The sequence below is a fragment of the Colletotrichum orchidophilum genome (assembly GCF_001831195.1).
Source record: "Colletotrichum orchidophilum strain IMI 309357 chromosome Unknown Scaffold_265.1, whole genome shotgun sequence".
Lineage (NCBI taxonomy): Eukaryota > Fungi > Ascomycota > Sordariomycetes > Glomerellales > Glomerellaceae > Colletotrichum > Colletotrichum orchidophilum.
The window spans coordinates 1-20,970 of NW_019173221.1; the positions used below are offsets into that span (position 1 = coordinate 1).

The 20,970-nt window shown below is 43.0% G+C and overlaps 5 protein-coding genes across 5 annotated transcripts; 2 read left to right on the forward strand and 3 right to left on the reverse strand.

The window, feature by feature from the left end:
* Positions 1-476: 476 nt before the first annotated feature.
* CORC01_14295 (HD domain-containing protein) lies at positions 477-1,426 on the reverse strand (the record flags this gene model as incomplete). The annotated part of the gene is made up of 3 exons (XM_022625906.1): positions 477-1,050; positions 1,122-1,299; positions 1,360-1,426. 3 exons carry the CDS (start codon positions 1,424-1,426, stop codon positions 477-479), a joined length of 819 nt encoding a protein of 272 aa, XP_022467581.1.
* Positions 1,427-2,123: 697 nt separating this feature from the next.
* CORC01_14296 (uncharacterized protein) lies at positions 2,124-3,194 on the reverse strand (the record flags this gene model as incomplete). Its single annotated transcript, XM_022625907.1, has 1 exon — positions 2,124-3,194. The coding sequence occupies one exon, from the start codon at positions 3,192-3,194 to the stop codon at positions 2,124-2,126; it is 1,071 nt and encodes a 356-aa protein (XP_022467582.1).
* Positions 3,195-4,864: 1,670 nt separating this feature from the next.
* On the forward strand, positions 4,865-6,670 carry CORC01_14297 (beta-xylosidase; the record flags this gene model as incomplete). The annotated part of the gene is made up of 1 exon (XM_022625908.1): positions 4,865-6,670. The coding sequence occupies one exon, from the start codon at positions 4,865-4,867 to the stop codon at positions 6,668-6,670; it is 1,806 nt and encodes a 601-aa protein (XP_022467583.1).
* Positions 6,671-10,988: 4,318 nt separating this feature from the next.
* Positions 10,989-12,739, reverse strand: CORC01_14298 (uncharacterized protein; the record flags this gene model as incomplete). The annotated part of the gene is made up of 2 exons (XM_022625909.1): positions 10,989-11,071; positions 11,167-12,739. The coding sequence occupies 2 exons, from the start codon at positions 12,737-12,739 to the stop codon at positions 10,989-10,991; spliced, it is 1,656 nt and encodes a 551-aa protein (XP_022467584.1).
* Positions 12,740-16,039: 3,300 nt separating this feature from the next.
* On the forward strand, positions 16,040-16,900 carry CORC01_14299 (uncharacterized protein; the record flags this gene model as incomplete). Its single annotated transcript, XM_022625910.1, has 1 exon — positions 16,040-16,900. One exon carries the CDS (start codon positions 16,040-16,042, stop codon positions 16,898-16,900), a length of 861 nt encoding a protein of 286 aa, XP_022467585.1.
* Between the last annotated feature and the right edge of the window lie 4,070 nt (positions 16,901-20,970).

The window sequence follows — 20,970 nt, forward strand, 5'->3', positions numbered from 1 at the left end:
TTTTGTGGTGGTCTGAGGCTCTTGCTGTCTCAAAGGGGCAAGGCGTCATCGGTTGCTGGGGTGGGTGATCGTCTTAAGGCCCGAGCGAGTGGCTCAGCGGGAATGTAAACAGAGGGGCAGATCAATTGGGCGGTGCGCCGTGCCGTCGATATTAGTAAAGGCGTCGTTGCATCGCGAAACTCTCAAGTCTCTGCGCTTTCACACGAGTCTAAATGTATAGAAGTCGTCATTGTCTGCTCAAATTCCCTCCGAACCTCAGGTATTGTCTATCTTACGCATACGAGGCAACTCAACCAACTTGTGCCAGTAGCCGGTCAGTAGCCCTACCCCTCCATGACGCCGGAATCTGTCCCATGTAGCACGGCGCCCAGCTCCGGAGCGACCACCACCGCTGAATGCTTCCACAGCTTATCATCAACGCAAGGGTATTTCCATACCAACCGACACCACAAGTCCATCATTCCGCGCTCGCCTCCTTAGCGTTCGTAGTAATCATCTTGCTGCTGTTGCCTTTCCTCCTGGACGCCGCCCTCGGTGCCGGCCTCGCCATGAACGTGATGCTGGATGCCCCAGAACTGCTCTCGCTCCTTCAGCAGCGCATCCGCCCATTCCTTGGTTTCGGGCAATATGAATTTGGTTGCAACGTAGGCAAATTCGCCCAAATCGAGTTTGCCCTGGCCACGTTTCTCATACTCAATCATCTGGAGAAGCAGCTCCATCTTGTCCAGATCGTGTACGTAGTGACTGTTCAGAGTCTGGGAGTCCTCGTACTCTTGCCAGATCTCGCGGATCTCGGCCCCCGGGATCCCACCGTAGACGCTACCGAGCAGGTTATTCGTAATGTAGTCCATCGTCTCGGCCTCGCGCCTGTTCTTCTCGGACTTCGGGACGCCATCGACGGGCGTGATGTCTCCAACCAGAGACTCGGCCATATCGTGGATCAGGCACATCTTCATGCATCGCGCGAGGTCGAGACGGGGTGCAAGAGCGGGCGGGGCGAGCATCGACAGGAGTGACATGCGATACATGTGGTCGGCGATGGACTCTCCTCTGTGTAGGTCCAGGCATTAGCGGATGCCAAAACATACATCGTATATCTTGCGACTGAGGGGACAGAATACCTTGCGATGCCGAAGCGGCGCCAACCCTCACGCTTTGTGGTCTTCAGGCGCTCAATCAGGTGGAAGTACGGGAGCGGTGAGCCGGCCTCTGTAGGTGCTGCGGTCCCTGGAGAGATTCCCAAAGCCTTCTCCACGGTCCATGTTCCCTCGACCTTGGGAGTCTCGACGTGGCCCAAGTCTGCGCAGAAAAATCAGCAAAGGGTGGCAAGGGAGAAGCCGCGACGGCCAGGTAACATACCCTCAATGTTCACCTGGCCATTGGCACTGGAAGCACTATTCGTGCCGTTTAGACCTGCAGGGGACATGATTGGAAAAACGATTGTATTTGTAACAGTCGCAGCGCGTCTTGTCTCGTTTGTCGGAGTAGGAGAAAAGCGACAGATCAGGTTCGTCGTGAAGCGGGGCAAGACACGCAGAGTGGAGGGAGAAAGGCCAACGAAGCAAGGCAATTATCGCGGGGTCTGTTGCTAGCGCGAAGTGACGGATTCAGCCCAATGCAAGATCACTAGCGCTAAGGTGAAAGAAAGGACAAGAAGCGAAAAGGAAGCAACAGGCCTGACTGTTATCAGAATTCGGGGCCGTAGCAAAAGGGGTCCTTCCTGCTTGTGTTTGTCCGTCGCCTTCATCTTCGGAGGAAGGGTCATCCCAGCTTGATGTCACTGCCATCACAGGCAGCTGCGACTGCATGCAGCTAGCCGCGAGCTTGGCCCCACACGCACCCTGCAACCATTCAGCGGCCCGCCATTTATGATCCTTATTCCCGTCTATTAGAAAACCTCTAAGAAACACGGTAGCCCGCAGACATGCATGATGATACCTAGACATGCACGAGATGGCTTCTGACTTAAGGTACACTCACCTTCAATTCTTTTCTCAAATTCTTCGCCGGATTATTGTTTCAACATTAAAAGTAGCCCCGTAATGGACACGGGACGATGGCATCGTTGTTGAGGTAGGTACGACTAACTATTCGTAGAGTACCTCCGCCAAGGTACGAAGAACTTACAAATCGTAGGCCGGAATATCCACCGTGCTGTTTGCTTCCAATGCCTCTTTGATCGCTTGGCAAACAATTAATGCAGCAAGGCCTGCCTGCGCTGAACAGCTAGGCGATTCTTTGCCCCGGATAACACGGCAGAAATGTGCAAGCTGCAGCTCAAACGGGATCCCGTCTTCTACCGTCAAGTTCTTTCTTGCCATCTCTGAGTGCCACGTCTTGCTTGTGCCCCTGTACGACCAGATCGACAAGTCAGGTACGCTGAGTGTTCCTTCAGAGCCAAATATGTGGTAAAAGTTCTGCCCCGTCTTGGGAATCAGCGGGTTCTCCCCCGTCCCTGCCTCAAAGTTGTAGGGCGATGGGACGTTGTCCGAGACGAGAAACGTGCCGACAACGCCTGATTTGAACCGAATTGTAAGAGCGGCACCTTCTTCAGCTTCATGACCTCGCTGCGAGGTAGTCTTCTCCGCATGGATTCTTGTGATTGGTCCTAGAAGATGATGTAACAGGTCGATTTCGTGGGTTGCGTTGATAAGGACGGCTCCTCCATCTTTTCCCTGTCTCCACTCGGTGGGGGCCTCAAAGTAATCACCGGGCTTGAAAGTTGTCCAAAGCCCGCTGATAGCTATGATCTTGCCAAGAGAGCCCGATTCGAGCACTTTCTTTGTACTGATGATGTAGGGGTTGAATCGTCGATGATGCCCGATGAGTATCTTGACTCTGGTGGCTTGGAGATGACTCAGTAAATCAGTGCCGCTAGTGATGTTGGAGCAGATGGGCTTCTCGATCAGCACATGGACACCACTGGAAGAAAGCTGCTTAGACACAGCGACATGCGTATGGTTTGGAGTGCAAATAATTGCAGCTTGTGGTAAATGTTTCGATTGCAAGAGGTCATCAACGGAATCGTAGTGTGCCACGTTCAGCTCAGCTCCCAGTAGGCCTCCAGCTGGCGTGGGATCGACCACTGCAACAAGCTCTGCTAAGGAGCTCTGTAGGACATTCCTGGCATGTCTCGGGCCGATCAGACCGGTGCCAATAATAGCAAAGGAGATTGTGTCTTTGGAACTCGCCATGTTGGGACAACTTATGGTTGGGAAAATAAGGTGCCAGGAGGTCAGTTTCCTACGAGCGAGTACGAGACCCGCATAATGAGAGGTCAAGTAGACAAGGACAGATACTCGAGTAAAGGTTTCAAAACTCTCTCAGAGACGCCGAAGTTTTGCTCCATTCTTGTCGTGGATCAATGTGGGAAAAATCTGAGTGTCCTATAAATCAGAGTCCGCGACATTGAATAACCGGCTTAGTGCCGAGGCGGAATTGTATTTACCCTAAGGTACCGTTCAATTGAGAGTCTCCAACAGCTGGCCCACTGCAAACGGCAAATATATCATCCTCGGAGGTTGTGAACAAGGCAAGCCTAAGCCTGACGTGACTGGGTAAGGTCTGCACCCCGCATGGCCAAGCGTCGTTTGGTTGAACCCCGCATTCCCCAGCTCTTTGCGGGGAAGAATTCTAGAATAAAAGCTACTTGCGTGTGTTTGCAAGTCGGCGGCCTCGGGCCTTGAATTATCGATCGGTGTTTTGTTCGCTTGAGATCCTTCATTCCGCCGCCGATTATCACAGTTGACTGAGTCCCTTATCTACAGACAATATTGAAGATAACTTTTGTGTCGGAGGGGGTATTCATGCCAGAAAGCCCTTCCAATTCACGGTTTGTCAATCGCCTGATTTCAGACTACAGATTGTGATCTAGCATATCCTCCCTTTCATAGTTAACATACGGTCATAAATCCATTCGGATGATTAAGAAGAATCCAATCATCGATAGGGTTAGCATCCACAATAGAAGACGTTACAAGTGAGTGAAAAGATAAGTAAACAGCATTCCCATCAAAGTCAAATTTCCGGCATCATTGAGAAGGAGGATGTTGCACCATGGCTCGGAACAATTTTGAACCGGGAAGTAGTTGATTACAGGGTAGTTGGGAAGCATTTCAACGGGAAGACAACACCTGCCTTATCTGTCAGGACATAAATACTATCTAGTAGCGATTGGATCCTCGATTGAGGTTGTTGGCGTGATATCCATGGTTCTACATATCATCTCTATAAGTATGTGTACCCATGCGCAGCCTACATGTAAGATGTGCTATCATTTTTTTTTTCCACCTCTCTTATTTCCTTCGAAAGGTTCAATTCGACAACATCCGAAGTTTTTAGGTCGTATTTGGTATGTCCTAGCTTCCAAGTTCTAAGTCCTAGCTTTAGAACGACATGCGTTGCGACAATGTTTAGTCTAGTGAATATTGAACGCCATTGCAAGCTGGACATCTGAAGCACTTTCCGTTAGCGCTCACTGTACATCAACACGAACTCCGATCCTTTACTAACTCCAATGAAAAGGGATCGTGGGATCGAACGGAAAATGGTCGTGTGCCCAGATGAACGATGACGCACCCACCAAACAGAATCAACGAGTGTGAGGGGAAATTATGGGTCTCCAAAAGGGCCGGGCCTTGTTTACCATACAACGGACGAGGGGTTCAGTGGTGCAATGGGACGAATGATTGCTGGTGCTCGGGCTCTTGTCGTATGTCGCATGTAAAAGAGGGGCGGGCAGAGCGCTGAGGAAGAATGGTATAAGAGGGTGGCCAGTATCTCCTAGACACCAGACGATTATCTTCTTGGCCGACTCTCTTCCTGACGATTCTACTGCTTCCAGGTCTGGGACTCTTTTGCCAATATGCGGTTGTTTGCTGCTCTCCTTGCAGCAGCAGCACTGCTACCACCAGTTGTGATTACCGACTCTAACAGCGAAAGTGGCCAAGGCCCCCAGTTCTACAATTCGGCGCGTCATGCAGCCGCGGACCCTTATGTTTTTTACGACTCCGAAAAAGGCCAGTATTATGCGTATTCCACCGAAGGAGCCGACGAGGGTTACCACTTTGCTGTCTACATCAGCCCGGACCTTTCAACATGGCGTAAACACCCCGGCGGTGTGTTGAAAGCTTGCTATGATGATCAGATGAAACGGGTAGATGGCGGCCAAGCATGCTGGGCCCGAGATTGGTATTGGGCCCCTGAAACCTACTACAACGAGAGAACGGGATGGTATTTTTCTATTTTCGCTGGTCGTTTACGAGAAGATTTGGCCAAGGACCATTTCCGATACTCCAAGTTCGAGGAGCCGTCTAAGCTAGGAATCGCGGTCTCACGTTCGCCCACCGGCCCATTCAATGAGATTCGGCCAGAGCCAATTGGCTATTACCCATATGATCCAGATTATTATGATATCAATCTCATCATGGATGATCAGCAAATGCTACCCCCAGAGAGTCTCGACAAGGGACAAGCTGCGCCAAAGGGGACATATATACCGACTATCGATCCAAATATTTTCTTTGACAACGATGGCCGGATTTACTTGTACACGTCGCGAAACGCCTACCGAAACTGGAACTGGGACATTTCTCTAGGGAAATACATCGAAGAATCAAATATTATTGTGGTTGAGCTGGACCGAAAGTGGTGGGATGACCCCTTTGCGCGAACGATGCCGGAGATTGCGTCTTCTCAAGTCGACCTGCATGCAAACAATGCCACTCAACTACCATCCAACATCACCTCCTACAACGGCACGGGAGAAATCGGGAATCCTCCACGTAAAGACGGCTGGAAAACGGTCATTTCATATGGTGCCGATCCGCAAGACTGGGAAAATTTCCACGTGGACGATTACACCAAATTCAATGGTACCAAGAAGAATCGTCGCTGGTCGGAAGGCAGCACAGTTATCACACGGAAAAGCCGTGAGGAGAGGTCGATATACTTGTTGACGTATAGTGCCAACAACTATGAAGCTTCAAACTACGGCGTTGGGTTTGCCACAGCAGAAACCCCTCTGGGTCCCTTTCGGAAATCCTCGAAAAACCCTGTTCTCTCTCAAGCACCTGATGGGGAGATTCCCATCTACTCAACAGGCCACGGAAGTATTGTTGCATCGCCTCCTCCTAATAACCGAGCCAAATTGGGCGCACAAGAGGTTACGCGAAGAAGTTTGAATGGTACAGAGCTATTCTATGTGCACCATGCACGAAATGACACAACGAGGGATCGCTCTATCTACACAACACGCATGAGTCTCAATGACTCTGCAATGTTTGCCGGGTCCGACAATGCTATCAGCATGAGCCTAACGCCACTCGACCAGCCACTTCCTGAAAACACCTACCCAATCAAGTTTCAAGTTAGTTGCTCCAGCGATCGAAGCTCTGGCGCTCGATTTGAAGTTCGCGTCGTATCAAAGGTCGGCGCTCCCTTTGATCTCACAGAGGGATCAAACAGGGTCGTTTCTATTCCTGGTGCTATAGAGGCAACCTCTATAGAGGCTGTGAAGAGGCGGGACGGCGGGTACATCCTATCCTTTAGTGATGGTTCCGTAAAGGAGCTGGCCTATCAACGATTGGGCGTTGAAAACAATTGGACTACGGTCAAAAGCAAAGAAATTAGGTGTAAGACAACACAGCGTCGTTTCTTGACGCAAGTATGAAGGGGAATATTAATGAGAACTAGATGGAACTCAAACAACGTCTATCTAGGAGTGATCCAGAAAGCGCCGGCACTTACAGCAACGCCATATTCTAGAGAGAGCATCCACGGCAGGTAAACAAAGAAAGGGCAGGTGTCTTGACTTTTCAACTTTCTTCACAGTGTATAATTATCATGAAATTAGGCTATTTGTTCGAACCCAAATCATGACAGCATTATTGTAAAGCGTTGCAAAATGTCTTCTCAATAAAAGCAACCAGTCCGGGAGGAGAGGAGCGCCTTCACCGATACAAGGCAGAGTGTACTTATTCTAGCATTATAGACCAGACTAGGGCTAGCCACAACAGTTGATTACAGCTATCAATAAATATGAAATCTAAGGACCAGACCCGTGATATAATAATCGTCAGATCAACCTGGATAATGAAGTTTTGACCGAATTACGTGATCTTATCACACTCAAATAATCAAACAATCAAACAAACAAAGAAGCTGACAGGCCCCTGGCTGGGTAGACGGTGTGGTCGAAAGAGCCTCCACGGCAATACGTAGAAACAATCCGGTAGCCAGAAGCGCCGCTGCTGGACTTCAGATAAGCGAACTCTATTGGCGAAGACGGGGAGGAATCAAGGAAACTCACGCAATACCCCAGCGGTGGTAAGTACGAACATCCCAAGTGTCGTAGATCCCCTCACGAGCGCAAAATTGTTTTATTACTGCCGCAAGCATAATGTTCTCCGAGGATGACTTCTTCAGCAGGCCAACAGTACAGATCGTTGGCATCAAGAGGGTGATGTAAAGCCCAACACTGTTCACTACCAGATCAGGCTGCTAAAGGGTAGAGAAGTCGTTGATCACGATATCCTCTGGCCACGCAGGATTGGCTTGAGGCGCAGGAGCAATTTCTGACCGCGGTGCTGAGAAGAACAAGTGTGAGAGCTGTAAAGCACGTCGTGTTCTAGCTCTGAGCGATCAACTTCTAAACCAAAATGGATCTGGGGTAGGGCGCACCCTACAGAGCTTTGAAAACACTTTATTGGAGAAATCAAGATGTTATGAATATCGATATTGCATGTATTCAATAAATATGAAACGGCCAGAAGCAACCTTCTATACCCAAGTTTCATTGTCGGCCGGGCCAGTAGTCGGCATGCCCGTCCAAACGAGACATTGTAGAAAATAGAGGCTACGTCATGGGGGCTCCCCAACCACGTTAGGATAGTGACGCAAGTTCGGATTATGTATTACGACTCGTTACATTCCGAAAGCTCTCGAAGCCGAAATGTCTTGGGAAACGCTGTCTCGCCATTGAAAATTCGTGAACAATCCAAAGTGGGACTCGATGAAGCGTACTTCCGTTCTATCCGCCTCTTCGTACTATTTTGTCCGCAGCTCTTGATTCGTTCGTGGGTACGAGCACTCCGAAGCGACCTAACCTCTCAGTGACAGGCAAAGCTAAACATACAAGACACAGAGTAGTAGGAGGGGTAGCTGACTGGGAATTGAATTATGGCTGCCCCGTGGAACCTTAGTCTTCAGTTATCTATGCCATAACCAATTTCACCCAATCCATAAAAGAGGGGTTAGCCTCAAATCTCGTGCTTCAACGACTGGAGCTTTAATCATTAAGCCTTGGCTCGATAATATGCAAAGACGTTGCAGAATTATTGTAATGCAACTGAGAATGCGCTTTATAAACTGTCAAACCGTGATTTGACTTGTTGTTCTTTGCTACCTAGGGATGCCCAGGAGAAGCACATCTAGGCTGGGGCTCCTGCTCTTTGAATCACAAAGACCGAATGAATTTCACACGATCATAAACGCGTTGGGCAAAGTTTAATCATGTCATTATAATAGAAAGGCATTCTGAATACGGGCCAAATGTATTGAAGCTCATCTTCTGGGCTTAGCTTGGTTATATTGGCTGTATCACAAGCAGCTGTCGCTTACTCAGGACCACATTGGCAGTATGAAACTTCATTGGAACCAAACAAGCGGTACTACTTACCCAAGGTGCATGACTAGACGTCTGTCGTCATGAAAAAAGACGTACGCTGCCTCATGTTTGAGAGTTGGGTTTCGTCGATAAACAGAGCTTGGCTAAACATTACTCAAAGCTTCAAAGCCTCAGAGCCTGAAAGGTGGTTTTCAAGGTCAGGTAGGCAGCACGTTCCAGGCCAAGAGCGATGCCAGAGAAAGTTACTGATTCCTACCATGATTCCTCAGAAACGGTTCGACTGTTTTGTCGTTATTATGCATCAATTGCAATCTGTTAGGTGGCGCATATACTAGTCTTCCATCTCAAGCATATTTCGCTACCGCTCAATGTCGTGAATTGAATCGAGCTGTAAACCTTCTACATGGAAAGTATTTTACTTCTACCCACTCAATAAAGATTAATCGGCACAATCTGTAAAATATTCAATGTTTGTTATCACTATTTAGACGAAACGGCTTTGGATTTCTATGGAACTTAGAGAGTTCCGATGTAGGAGGGTACTGCAGTACGAATATCGTCCCAAAAGCCGATGATGTGGCTTTAGACGATTTGGCGCCTGGCGACATGTTGAATTGGCAGATGACGAATAATGAAGAGCCAAAAAGCATAGAATTTTGTAATCGAGTCATTGGTGAATCTGATTGTGAACACACTGCTTCTGCTGCAGCAATTTGATGACAGAGTCATCCATCAAATGGGATCGCTGCTAATTAACGAGAAACCCGCTGGGAGGATTTTGAAGTCTAAGTCTGTTATAGTCACGCTCTACCAGCTCAACTTTCTTGGGCTTCCACGTGGAAATATCCGATTCGCCAATTTGTCAATTCTTTATGTTATCATCGATCTATCCGCGTTCCATCCTTCTCTCAACCCGAATCGCTTTCCGGGGTTAGCTAAGCCAGGGAACTATTGGAAGTTGCTTTCCGATAACGGGGTCAAGTCTAGTGCCAGATTCTGCCTGGGACTGGATTCTGCTACTCCTAACAAAGCTAAATACAAAGAGCAGTTGATGGCAGCGCCATTTTGGCAACTGCTGTAAGTTTGTCTCGATTACTCGGAGCTTTCGTTAAGTCTGTAACATCTTCTTTTTGGCACTGAAGAGGAAATGTGCTGCAACCTTATAGAAATGGAGAAGCTGATAAGCTCTCGCGGGTTGCGTATATCTTAGTTCTCGCGCCGAGCTCGACGCCCGCCTAATACTTATGTATGGATGAGGATGATGTAAGAAAGCATTAAAACCTTTCATCAAGAACTACACTAACTACACATGATCAGAAAATTTGCCACAAGCGAAGCTCACACTACCGCCCCGACTTCTTTCTGGCACATCGTTATTAAGGCCAGCTCAACCAAGTGGAGAGTCTCTGCTGACGATCTATCCAGAAATGGCTATTGGAACTTCTGTTCACTTGGAAGCTTTTCAGCTTCCACTGGATCTTTCGCTGCCAATCACATCAAGAATGATGCGCCTCATGCCGCCAAAGACTTCAATCTCGCACGCTCAATACAAAATCTAGAGGCCATGTGTATGTAGATATCCGGCGTACCCTGATCTTATTAGAGGCCATCGACCCAGGTTACACGACTAGATGTACCATCTTACGCCGATGGGTAAGCACCCTGACGCTATTAAGATGAAAGCACAGCAGCCAAAGGCATCCTACCTTAAGAAGCTGAGGGCAAGATATCAGAATCCACGAGAACAAGAGTTGGATGTCAAAAAGCCTCATATACACATGATTTGGGCCCTGGGTCCGGCTCTGATGATTTATTCCCATCTGCATAGCTCCACAGAGCGCAAAAAAAGTCCGGCTGGAAAGGTCACTTGGTGGCGAGGAGATATTCTCACCAAGTTCAGGGAAATCAACATGCCGATAGAAAGATATCAAGACGTTTAACGTGTCTCTGCAGGGTGACAGGTCGCTGGCCAGTACCACGGTGAAGCAGAAGCAATTACTTGCGACTCATAATAAATAAGCAACAAGCTGGATATAATCTTGCATGGAATTAGACTACGAGAAGCCACCTATGGACATTTATAGAAGTACTGAACACCAAATACCAGCACAATACATATGAAAACTTTATATGAAGAATTGACACCGGAAATTCTGTATAAGGAATTCCTACCTGCAGGTCAATTTGAAAAGGTTTCTCCAGCGAGTGATCTACTTCCTAATGTAATTTTTTGGTGAAGCACCAGGTCATCAAACGATTGAGAGTAAAATAGGATTCGTCTTTACCACTTAATAACGACGTCACTTTATCAATAGATACTTGGCATAGATTAAACCCCGGGAGTCACCACCTAACCATGCTTCTAATGAAGCTCACGGACATTCCTGGTGAAGTCGTCATCGTCAAGCTTTTTGGCGTTGTTACCGCCGCCGGTCAATTCGAATACTGGCGATCAAATTTGTCAGCAAACTCAGAGAAAATTGAATAGAGTAAAGGAATAGCACAAGGCGGAATGGAACGAAAGAAAGGAGATGTGTTACAATCCACTGGAGTGGTCGCGAATTGACGAGCCGGAGTCCTCTTCTGGAACAGGTAGTCGAGCTCTGCAAAAGTACGATTCTTACTCTCGGGGAGAAAGAAGAAAATCAATACCGCCCAGAGGCAGCAAAGTCCGAAGTAAAACAGTCCAGTCTTAGCACCCCAGTTCCAAGAGTCACTGCTAGAATTAAGCATGCGTGGATTGAGCTGCTGCACAACAATTTGGCCAACGACGTAAATGGCGCGCCCAAGAACAATAGTCTGGGCCCGAACACGACTCGAGGACATCTCGCCCACAATGGTGTACGTTGTCGGGCCCAGTGAGAGCTTAAAGGTCAGATTGACGATAATCATGACCACAGCCACAGCCAGAGCAACGTTGGTCTTCCCCGGGACGAAACCTAGGATGCCAATGACGAGCATGAGGAGACCGATGATTGATGAACCCCAGAAGAAGAAGACGCGACGCCCAACCCTGCCCATCAGTGAAATGGCAATTGCAGTGCCTACGATGTTTCCCGACTGGATGCCCATACTGAAGTCAAAGGCTCGAACCTCTGGCATGCCGGCTGATTGTAAGAAGATCGTAGCATAGGCGCAAATAGCCTGGCCATTGAGAATTTGAATAAGCCAGGCCATGGCCACGATGCCTGTGCGGCGCAAGTTGGTTCCGTGGAAACAATCGCGGTAACTAGCACCAGCTGACTCGATCTTCTCCATCTCATTGGTGTGTCTCATTAGAGCCAAAGTCTGGGCCATGGTCTGTTCGGTGTAAAAGTTCTTGCGAGCAAGACGGCGTAGGGATTTCTCAGCTTCGTCGATGCGACCACGGCGAACGAGATACCAAGGACTTTCTGGGGCAAGAAAGCCAACAGCAAACAAGGGAACGACCCAAACCCATTGGAGGGCGTAAGGAATTTTCCATGCCAGGTCTCCTGGAAGACCCAGGGAGCCACGAAGAACGCCGGCGGCAAGGAATGAGCCACAACCCCAGCACATGGAGACCCAAGCCGTGAGATACCCCCGCATGGCGGCAGGGCAGATCTCAGCGGCGTAGGCGGTGGTGAGGGTCTGGAAGATACCCCAGGGAACGCCGCACAAGATGTTCGCTGCAAAGAGCATTTGGACGTTGACTGCAAAGAATAGACAGAAGATTGTGGCGCCCATGACGGTCATGGCACCCATGTAAACTTTTCGGGAGCCGTAGCGGGACTGCAGCCAGCCGTTCAGAAGCAGGCCGATGATGCTACCCAAGTTGTTGCCGTTGCCAATGGCGGCCTGCCATGAAGTGGGAATGTGTTGCTTGCCGTTCGCGTCTGGCCAGCCAAATCTCCTCAAATACGCTTTTTGGCCGAAGAAGTTGTTGACAAGACCGACGTCCATACCCTCCATGATTAGGGCCATGCTGAGAAGCATACTATAGATGGCAGCTGGCAGATATCGTGACACAAGCTCTTTGCGAGGTAGCCTGGTTTCTTCTTCGCTGGCGGCTGCGGCAGCTTGAATAAGAGCGATGTCGGGAGCATATGCTCCATATTCAGCGTGATCGACGGACCTGGACCTGGCCTTTATCATTTTTTCGGGAATACCCTGTTCTTCGGCGGCGATAGTGACAATCGTGTTGTATTGGGTGAAAATCTTGATAATGATGACGGCGTAAGGTCATTTGATAGAGAGAAGAAAGAGAAGTTCGAGTGAACAGAAGAGCGGAATGAGGAGGGGAAAAGCACTGGCTTCAACGAATGTATAACAACAGCGGACTGAGCTGTCTACTGCCAAGATACCAAGAAAGCGTCCCCCGACCACCTGCCATCAATTCTAGGATTATTCGCGCAAACTCAACCCCGAGTTTCGATTTCACGAACTCCACTCCCCCACACTGTCCCCATGGGGTTCGGAAGCCTCTACTTTGGGAAGCGCAAACGACGCGGGGGCAGAGCATGACATTTTGGGGTATCCTTCGACCGAGCACGAAAGTCAATTGCATTCCCTTGAGCTACTAGGCCATGTGCCTTGGTGGCACTGAGGAGTCTGCCAAGATCTTACTCTATTGGCCTAATCTGCCTTTGAATTTGTGTGCTGCAGCGCGCTCGTTTTCGAAAAGAATGCTGGATAATAAAACCGAAAGCTGAATATTTTGCTGACTATATCTTGGTTGCATATAATAACTCGACACAACGATGTAGAATTAATAATTACGGCGGTAGAGTGGATTTTTCAAGCATCTTTCATCACGCGGGAACGTGTTTAAATCATAGGAACGACAGATGTCCTCAATGTTGGTTTGAAACCTTTAGAACTGCTCTTTCATAGCCTCGACGACTTCTCATGTTACCTTGTCTTGCGATTAAACGAAAAGAGTCTGGTCATCTCTTCATTGAGATCGCCTATGGCAGCGCCCTTTCTTGGCTCCGGGGCTCAGAAGTCGCTTGCGCACCAGCTGCAATTTTACGTCGGGCTCACACACTTGATTCGGGTTAGCCTACCGGAGTCGCTGTCAGATGGCCCGAGGTTCAAATGAGGAAGGACTCAGTACGATACTTGTACTGTATGGGGTATCCTGACTCATGTTTGTGATGACTGATGAGAAGACGAGATATGACGTGAAATCAAAGCTGATCCTCCAGAACTAAAAGGCGGACAACGAATGACTTGGCTTCGAAGCCCTCGGCCTAGCCGTTATCTTCCTATTTGCCTGATGCACCTCCAGCCTAGGGACTTTTGCTTAGGGTAACTCCGGGGTAGGAGGGACCTTTCCGAAGTTCTAGTTAATACTTCTTTCGATACGGACAGTCATTACCCTTTATAATATTATCATCGCTATATCCTTTTGGCATACAGTCAGACTTAGATTAGTTGTTCATGGCGTGCCTAGTGAAGTTTCATACGTCTTCTGTCCAATGTGCGAAGTAAGTTTGGCACCAATCGACCAGCCAGCTGCGAGATTTTCATTTTAGCTTTCAAATCTTGGTGTATCGGGGCAGGCTGACAACGACCAGGCACAAGACCGCGGCACAGCACTTTATTTGGATGGAGATGGTGCGAAATCCCTTGCTTGCTTCTAGGCGAAGGCACACGTCGGTCGACTTCGGCCGAAGCCAAGGCACGAAGCAGTTTGCCCAGCCTTGGTAAAAGCCACCAAGTCTTGATTCCACCACTAGAATTTCATCTGCGCTGGCGTCACCCACACAAATCAAATTGGGAGATCTGATTCTCGCCTTATTGAATGATCCTCTCAACTTTGTGTACGGCGGAGCCTGTGCGACTGGATTTCGCAATTCTCTTTGGTTCCTAGTTCCAACACCCCCTTTTCCAGTCCTCTGCTGGTACCTAAAATAGCATCCCATATAGCTTAGCACGCCAAAGAGCATTGACTTCCATCTAACCTCTCCCCACTGCTATCGCGATCTTACACCATGGACAACAATCCCTACAAATTCAAATCACCGTTATCCATAGAAGTTAAATATTTAATTTTCAAGCTAGACTCTAAAGTAGCCAAGCTATTGTCCTGATTTACTAGCCAGCACTTCATTAAGTCTCCACTGTACTAAAGATGTATTACACAAATTACGCAAATTTATAGATATACCGACATCATAAGCCGAGTCTTATTCACTACCAGCTTTCCCTCGACATGAAACTCTCGCTGCTTTCCACGCCAGGCTGCTATAGACCTTCAACAGGGCGCTCTTTGTTCTCCGCCATGAGGCAGAAGTCGGAATGAGTATCTAAATATATACCCATTCTACGGCTGGATATCACTGTCATGTTAGTACAGTAGAAACTGCGGGCGCAGTCAGCGAAGGTGACGGTTAATGGAATTAGAATGATGGGGAGTCGTTACCCCTATTGCAAGTAGAGAGCCGACGTTTTGGGTTGGTACGTTTGAATAGAGCCGAGGCCGTGGCGTCGGAGTGGAAGCAAAGGATGGCTGGGCAAGTTGAGGAGAGAATAACTTTAAACTTGTTCTTTCCGAGGCGGAGTCGGCCGGCCTTTAAGAGAAGCGATTGGGCAGGGAAGACCGCCTGAGTATTGGGTGAGGGGATGGTCTGGGTTGATTTCCTAAGCATGCCAAAGGCGGCTTCCGTTAATTGGTATCTGTTCTCAATAGTGTTTAATTATTAGAATAGTGGTAGGCTGCTATTGGTAAGGGGTGGGCCTGGCACTAGTGAAATAATTTTTTGACACGCACCTCCGTATAAGGTTTGAGCATCTTTTCCCATCCGATCCAATGCGAAAAGTGGCTTAATATAAGAGAGTTCGAGTCGGTTTGTTTCTGATTTATTACATTGAGAGGCTCAACATAGGAGGGTTGGAGGGATTTTCCATTTAATTTATTGTGGGAAGTTGTCTCATCGCTTAAGGCGTGAGCATTCTTAACTTTGAGTATTGGTCCAGCATTGGCCTTGTGACGCTACCATTGATTCAGAGAAATTGCATCTATTCTTGAAGCTACTAGTTAAACCTACAGCTCCACTGCGCCTTTCTTTAAGTTCAATTAACCCGCCGTTCGCAAAGAAGGACACGTCGAGGTAACCCTTATAAAGACTGACTTAATTCCTCAAATCGCCACATCTATGTAACATCTTGCGAGAAGCAAACCTCAACGATGCAAATAGTCTATTACCGCCTACGAATCACCTATCTCAAATGACACCAATTCTACATAAACCGAGATTAGTAGTCAGCGTAGTCTTACTAGTCACAATTGCCTTCCTGATACTCGTGGAGAGAAGAACGCGTTATCAGCCTATATCGTCGGTTACTGGAACTCTACGGCAAAAAGACAATATCCCGAATCAAGTACATTTTGTCTGGGCCCTTTATGACGAAAGTGCGGAGCTGAGATTCTCATTCGAACAATACCTTTCTATGTACTCGGCCTGGTACTATTTCAAACCACATACGATCTACCTTCACACTAATGCGGACGACGAAAAGCTCGAATGCGCTCGGAACGGGACGTATGGAAGATGGGCCATGCACATGTTTGCAATACCCGGTCTGAAGGTCAACTGGATGGAGGCTCCCCACGAGACGAACCTTGGGGTTAAATTAACCTTCAAAGAGCACATATCAGACTTTATGAGAGTTAAGGCTGTCCACGATTTTGGTGGTGTGTACGTGGACTTCGACGTGCAGGCGTTACGAGATGTTGCTGGGCTGCGGACAAGTGGGTTCAACGCCATCGGAGGTCGACAGCTAAATCATGAAATGAATAGCGGCACATTCATGTCAAAAAAGGGTGGTAAGATGGTCAAGCTTTGGATGGAAAATATGCACAAGGTCTATAATGGCGGCTGGACGACGCACAGCAACTGGTGCTTGACTAAAGTTGCAGAAAGCTTGGTTCAAGAGCCTGGTGAAGTCCTCATTTTGGACAGACAGGCTTTCGCTCCCATTGGCTGGAACGCGGAGGACGCTGTTCAATTATTCGGCTTGCATAACAAGTCTACAAGCTTGGAAGAAGGCGCGACCGATTTGCAGTCGCGCTCCGACGATGAGCACGTAATCAATTGGCAAGTAGACCGGCCGTCGTGGCCGTATGATTGGTCGGCGTCGTATCTTCTGCATTCGTTTACTCCGGACTGGAATGTGGTGCCTGTTGAGGGAGTCTACGACATCTCTCCGCACTACGTCTGGGAACGTAGAAGTAACTACGCACAAGCGACCTACACAGTAGTAAAAGACATGTATTTAAAGGGTATCTTGTCTCCTGAAGATATTGAGTAATAAAGGAAACGGAGAACGAATGAACGGAGAGGTATTAGGTCTGAGGTGTTACGGTCAGGTTCCTGGCTGTATTTTTTGTGTTAGTAAAAGTTGGGGTCGTTACTTGGAATAGTGGTCTTGGCCGCCTGTAAGCATTCTGAGGGTGTGTTCCTGTCCTAGGATTTGGGGATTGAGTCTTTAGTATTTAACCAAAGGCTTGCGGAGAGAAAGGTAGTAAAGGCTTCCTAGCCCTTGTGCCGACCGCTATCGACCAGCGGCAGTAGCGGCGGCTGCCCCCTTTAACGCCTTTAAAACCGCACGCCCGCGTTCCGGCAGGAATAAATAGAGAATAATATTATCCTTAACTAACGGCGAGGATAGGAAAAGATTCTTTATATAATAAAGATACCTCACATATACGAGTTTCAGGTTTTCAACTACTTTTAATTCTAATATAGTTTTTTATTAATTAATAAAGTCGGCCGTTTAAACTATTTTTCTATAAAAAAATATAATACTTAAAAAATAGTTTTATTATAATAAAAATAATTTATCCGTTTTTTAAATTTTTAATAAATAACTTTTATTTTTTAAAATTTTCTTTATATATTTTAATTATTTTTAAACCATAAAAATAGTTTATAATAACTTTATAATTTTTTTAATTATAATATTTTAAATATTTTATATATTTTTAATATAATATAATCCTTTTTATTTTATTACAACGTAATATTAATTCTTTAATTTATTTTTAAAATAAATATATTTAATCTTTTTAATATTAATATTGGTTTATGTAATCATAGGGTGATTTGTTCGATTGAACCGTAGTAACGAAGGGTTAATTACTTTTGTATTAATCTCTATATGAAGTAGAAAAGAGAGGTTTTAATTATGAATTAGATCGCCGGTTAAACGCTAATATAGAGACCCTTAGATGGCCCCTACGCTAGCGCTGACTCGAGGTCGAATTAGGCTTTTAATCCGATATTAATTATTTTTTTTATTATTAAACTTGTTGTTACGGCTAGCTAGTCGTAGTGAGGTTTATATTAATAAAAGTCGGGGCTACGATACTTATAAATAATAATCGTCGTTAAAATAGTTTTTAAAAAGCTATTATTTATAAGTCGTTAAGTAAAAAAGCTTTAGTAATTAATCGTAATTTTATTAATAAGGTTTTTAATAAAAATAATTAAAAACAACTATTAAATTTAATATAAGAATTAATTATTAAAAAAGCTATAAAAGTCTTATCCTTAAGCCCGGCTTAGGCTATTTATTACGATCGGCTAATCGTAATAAAGTTTATATTAACAAAATTCGTGGCTACGATACTCATAAATAATAATCGTCATAAAAATAACTTCAGAAAAGCTATTATCTATAAATCGTAAAATAAATAAGGCTTCGGTAATTAATCGTAATTTTATTAAATAAGTTCTTAATAAAAATAATTAAAAATAATCATAAGATCTAATACGAAATTAATTATTAAAAAAGCTATAGGAATCTATTTTTAAGCCTAACTTATAGCTATTTTATATATAAGTCCTAATCGTAAATATATCTTTTATTTATATATTTACTTAACGGTTCCTATATTTTTAAAATACAAGATCCGTTAAATTAAAAAGCGAACTCCGTATACTAAATATACAAAGTTCCTTATCAATTAAGACCCAAAGGGTTAAGTTTTAAAAAAAAAAAAAATTAATTTATAAAAGTCAAAAAAAATTAAAAATTAAAAAATAATTTTTATATAATTTAAATTAATATTAAATAAAATATTTAATTATATATAAAAAGTTAGTATTAATTTAAAATTTTAAAATTATAATTATTTAGAATTAATAATAATAAAAAATAAACTATAGCTTATTTTAATATTTTAAAGTTTTAATCGCTTTTAATCGATATTAATAATTAAAAGACCTATAGCTTACTTTAATAGCTTAAGGTTTTAATCGCTTCCGATCGATATTAATAATTAAAAAACCTATAGCTTATTTTAATAGCCTAAGGTTTTAATCGCTTTTAATTAATATTAGCGATCGAAAGACCTATAGCTTACCTTAATAGCCTAAGGTTTTAATTACTTTTAATTAATATTAACAATTAAAAGACCTTAGCGTTTAGAAACCTTTATTTACTTAACTTCAATAATATCCTTTATTTTAATCCCCTTTATAAAAGCTAATAATAATAACTTTATTATCTCCTTTTTAATTTTTCCTTTATAAATCTATTTTAAAGCTTTTATTATTTTAGGATTCTCCTTAACTAAAATCTTATCGATAATATTTACTTTTATTATTTTATATAAGTTATATAAAAATAATACCTTTTTAATTAAAAAACTATATATTAATTATATTTTCCTTTTTTTTAAAAACCTAATAACTTTACGTTTTTTCTTTTCTTTTAATTATTTATACTACGATTTAATATTTTTTAATAAGAATATTAATATTTTTAAACTAAGTATATTAATAAATATCCTAAAAATAGTAAATTAATAAATCGTATTAATAAACTTCTATTCGTTATTAAAGCCTAACTCTTTTATAAAATAATTAATTAAATAATTATTTACCCTTTTCCTTTAGTTTATAATAAACCTTTATTTTTTTAAAAAACTTTATAATTGTAATATTTTAGGCCTTCTTTTTTAATAAGTATTTTTTAAATTTATTTACTTTTTTTAAAGCTTATATTATTATATATATATACGTATTTAAGTAAAAGCCGTCCTTATCCCGATTAACTTATTAATAATATTTCCCTATTGCTTTATAAATAACGTTAATTAAGGGTATTACTATTTAATAAGCTTATTTACTAATCCCTTAACTTTTTAAATCGTATTATTTATTAAAAAAGTAATAATAGTATTATACTTAGTTAATAAATAATATAATCGTTTTTTAGACGTTGCTTTAAATATTTAACAAAATATTAACTCTTTAATATAATAATAATTATCCTTTTTTAACTTAATATCATCCCTACTTTTTAACTTTTTTATTATAATTTAAAATACCGCCTAAAATTATAAAATTTTCCTTAATATATTTATATTTTTTATTCGTTTTTTAAAAGTTTTAAGTATCTTAAGTATTTAAAGAGTAGCCGTTTTTATTAACTTAGACGGTTTATTTTTAATAAATAATCGCTTATTAATACTTTATTCTTTATTTTTTTTAATTATAATAATTTTAGACGTCTCCTCGGTCTTTATATCGCTATTAATATTATTTATTTTAATAGTTATATTATTTATAAATATATTTTTAAATTACTATCGTTTATAGTTTATAAATAAGATTACGATAAAGGTATTATTAATAAGCTAATAAGAATTTCTGTTCGACTAAGGTTTTAAATTCCTTTACTAATAATTTTTAATAATCTATTATATTTAACTTTCTATTTTTAATATATTAAAAGCCTATTTAAATAATAATTAGTATATATTTATAAATAACGTCCTAATTATAACCTAAATTATTTAAAAGTACCGCTAGCTTTATAATATAAATTATATATTTATTAGTTTTTTAAAAGCGGTCCGGGTCCTATTTAAATCTTAAGATTAATTAATAAAAACGATCGCTATTTTATAATAGCTTTAGTATTATAGCTTTTATTAATAAAAAAGCTTATTAATTTAATAATATAATAGTCGTTAACTAAGCTAAATTTAATAATATAATTTATAATTTTTTTACTATAAAACCTCTTTAAAAAGCCGGCTCTTTCTTAAATATTATATTATTAAAATATATAGTTTTTCGTTTTAAAATTATATTTAAAAGATTATAAAATAATAAAGGAAAATAAAAAGAAAAAAGACGAGAATATAAAGCTTAATATAAGCCTAGACTTATCGTTATAGCCTATATATTTTAAAACATTTATACTATTTAAATACGTTATTATTTTAAAAGATTATTTATAATAATTACGCTTTTTTATTTAAAATAAAGGTAATTATAAAAACTTTATTTAAGTTTTATAAAATTATATATCCGTAATAAGTCTTTTTTTATAAAACTCAAATAAGCTATTTTTATCTTTAGCTATTT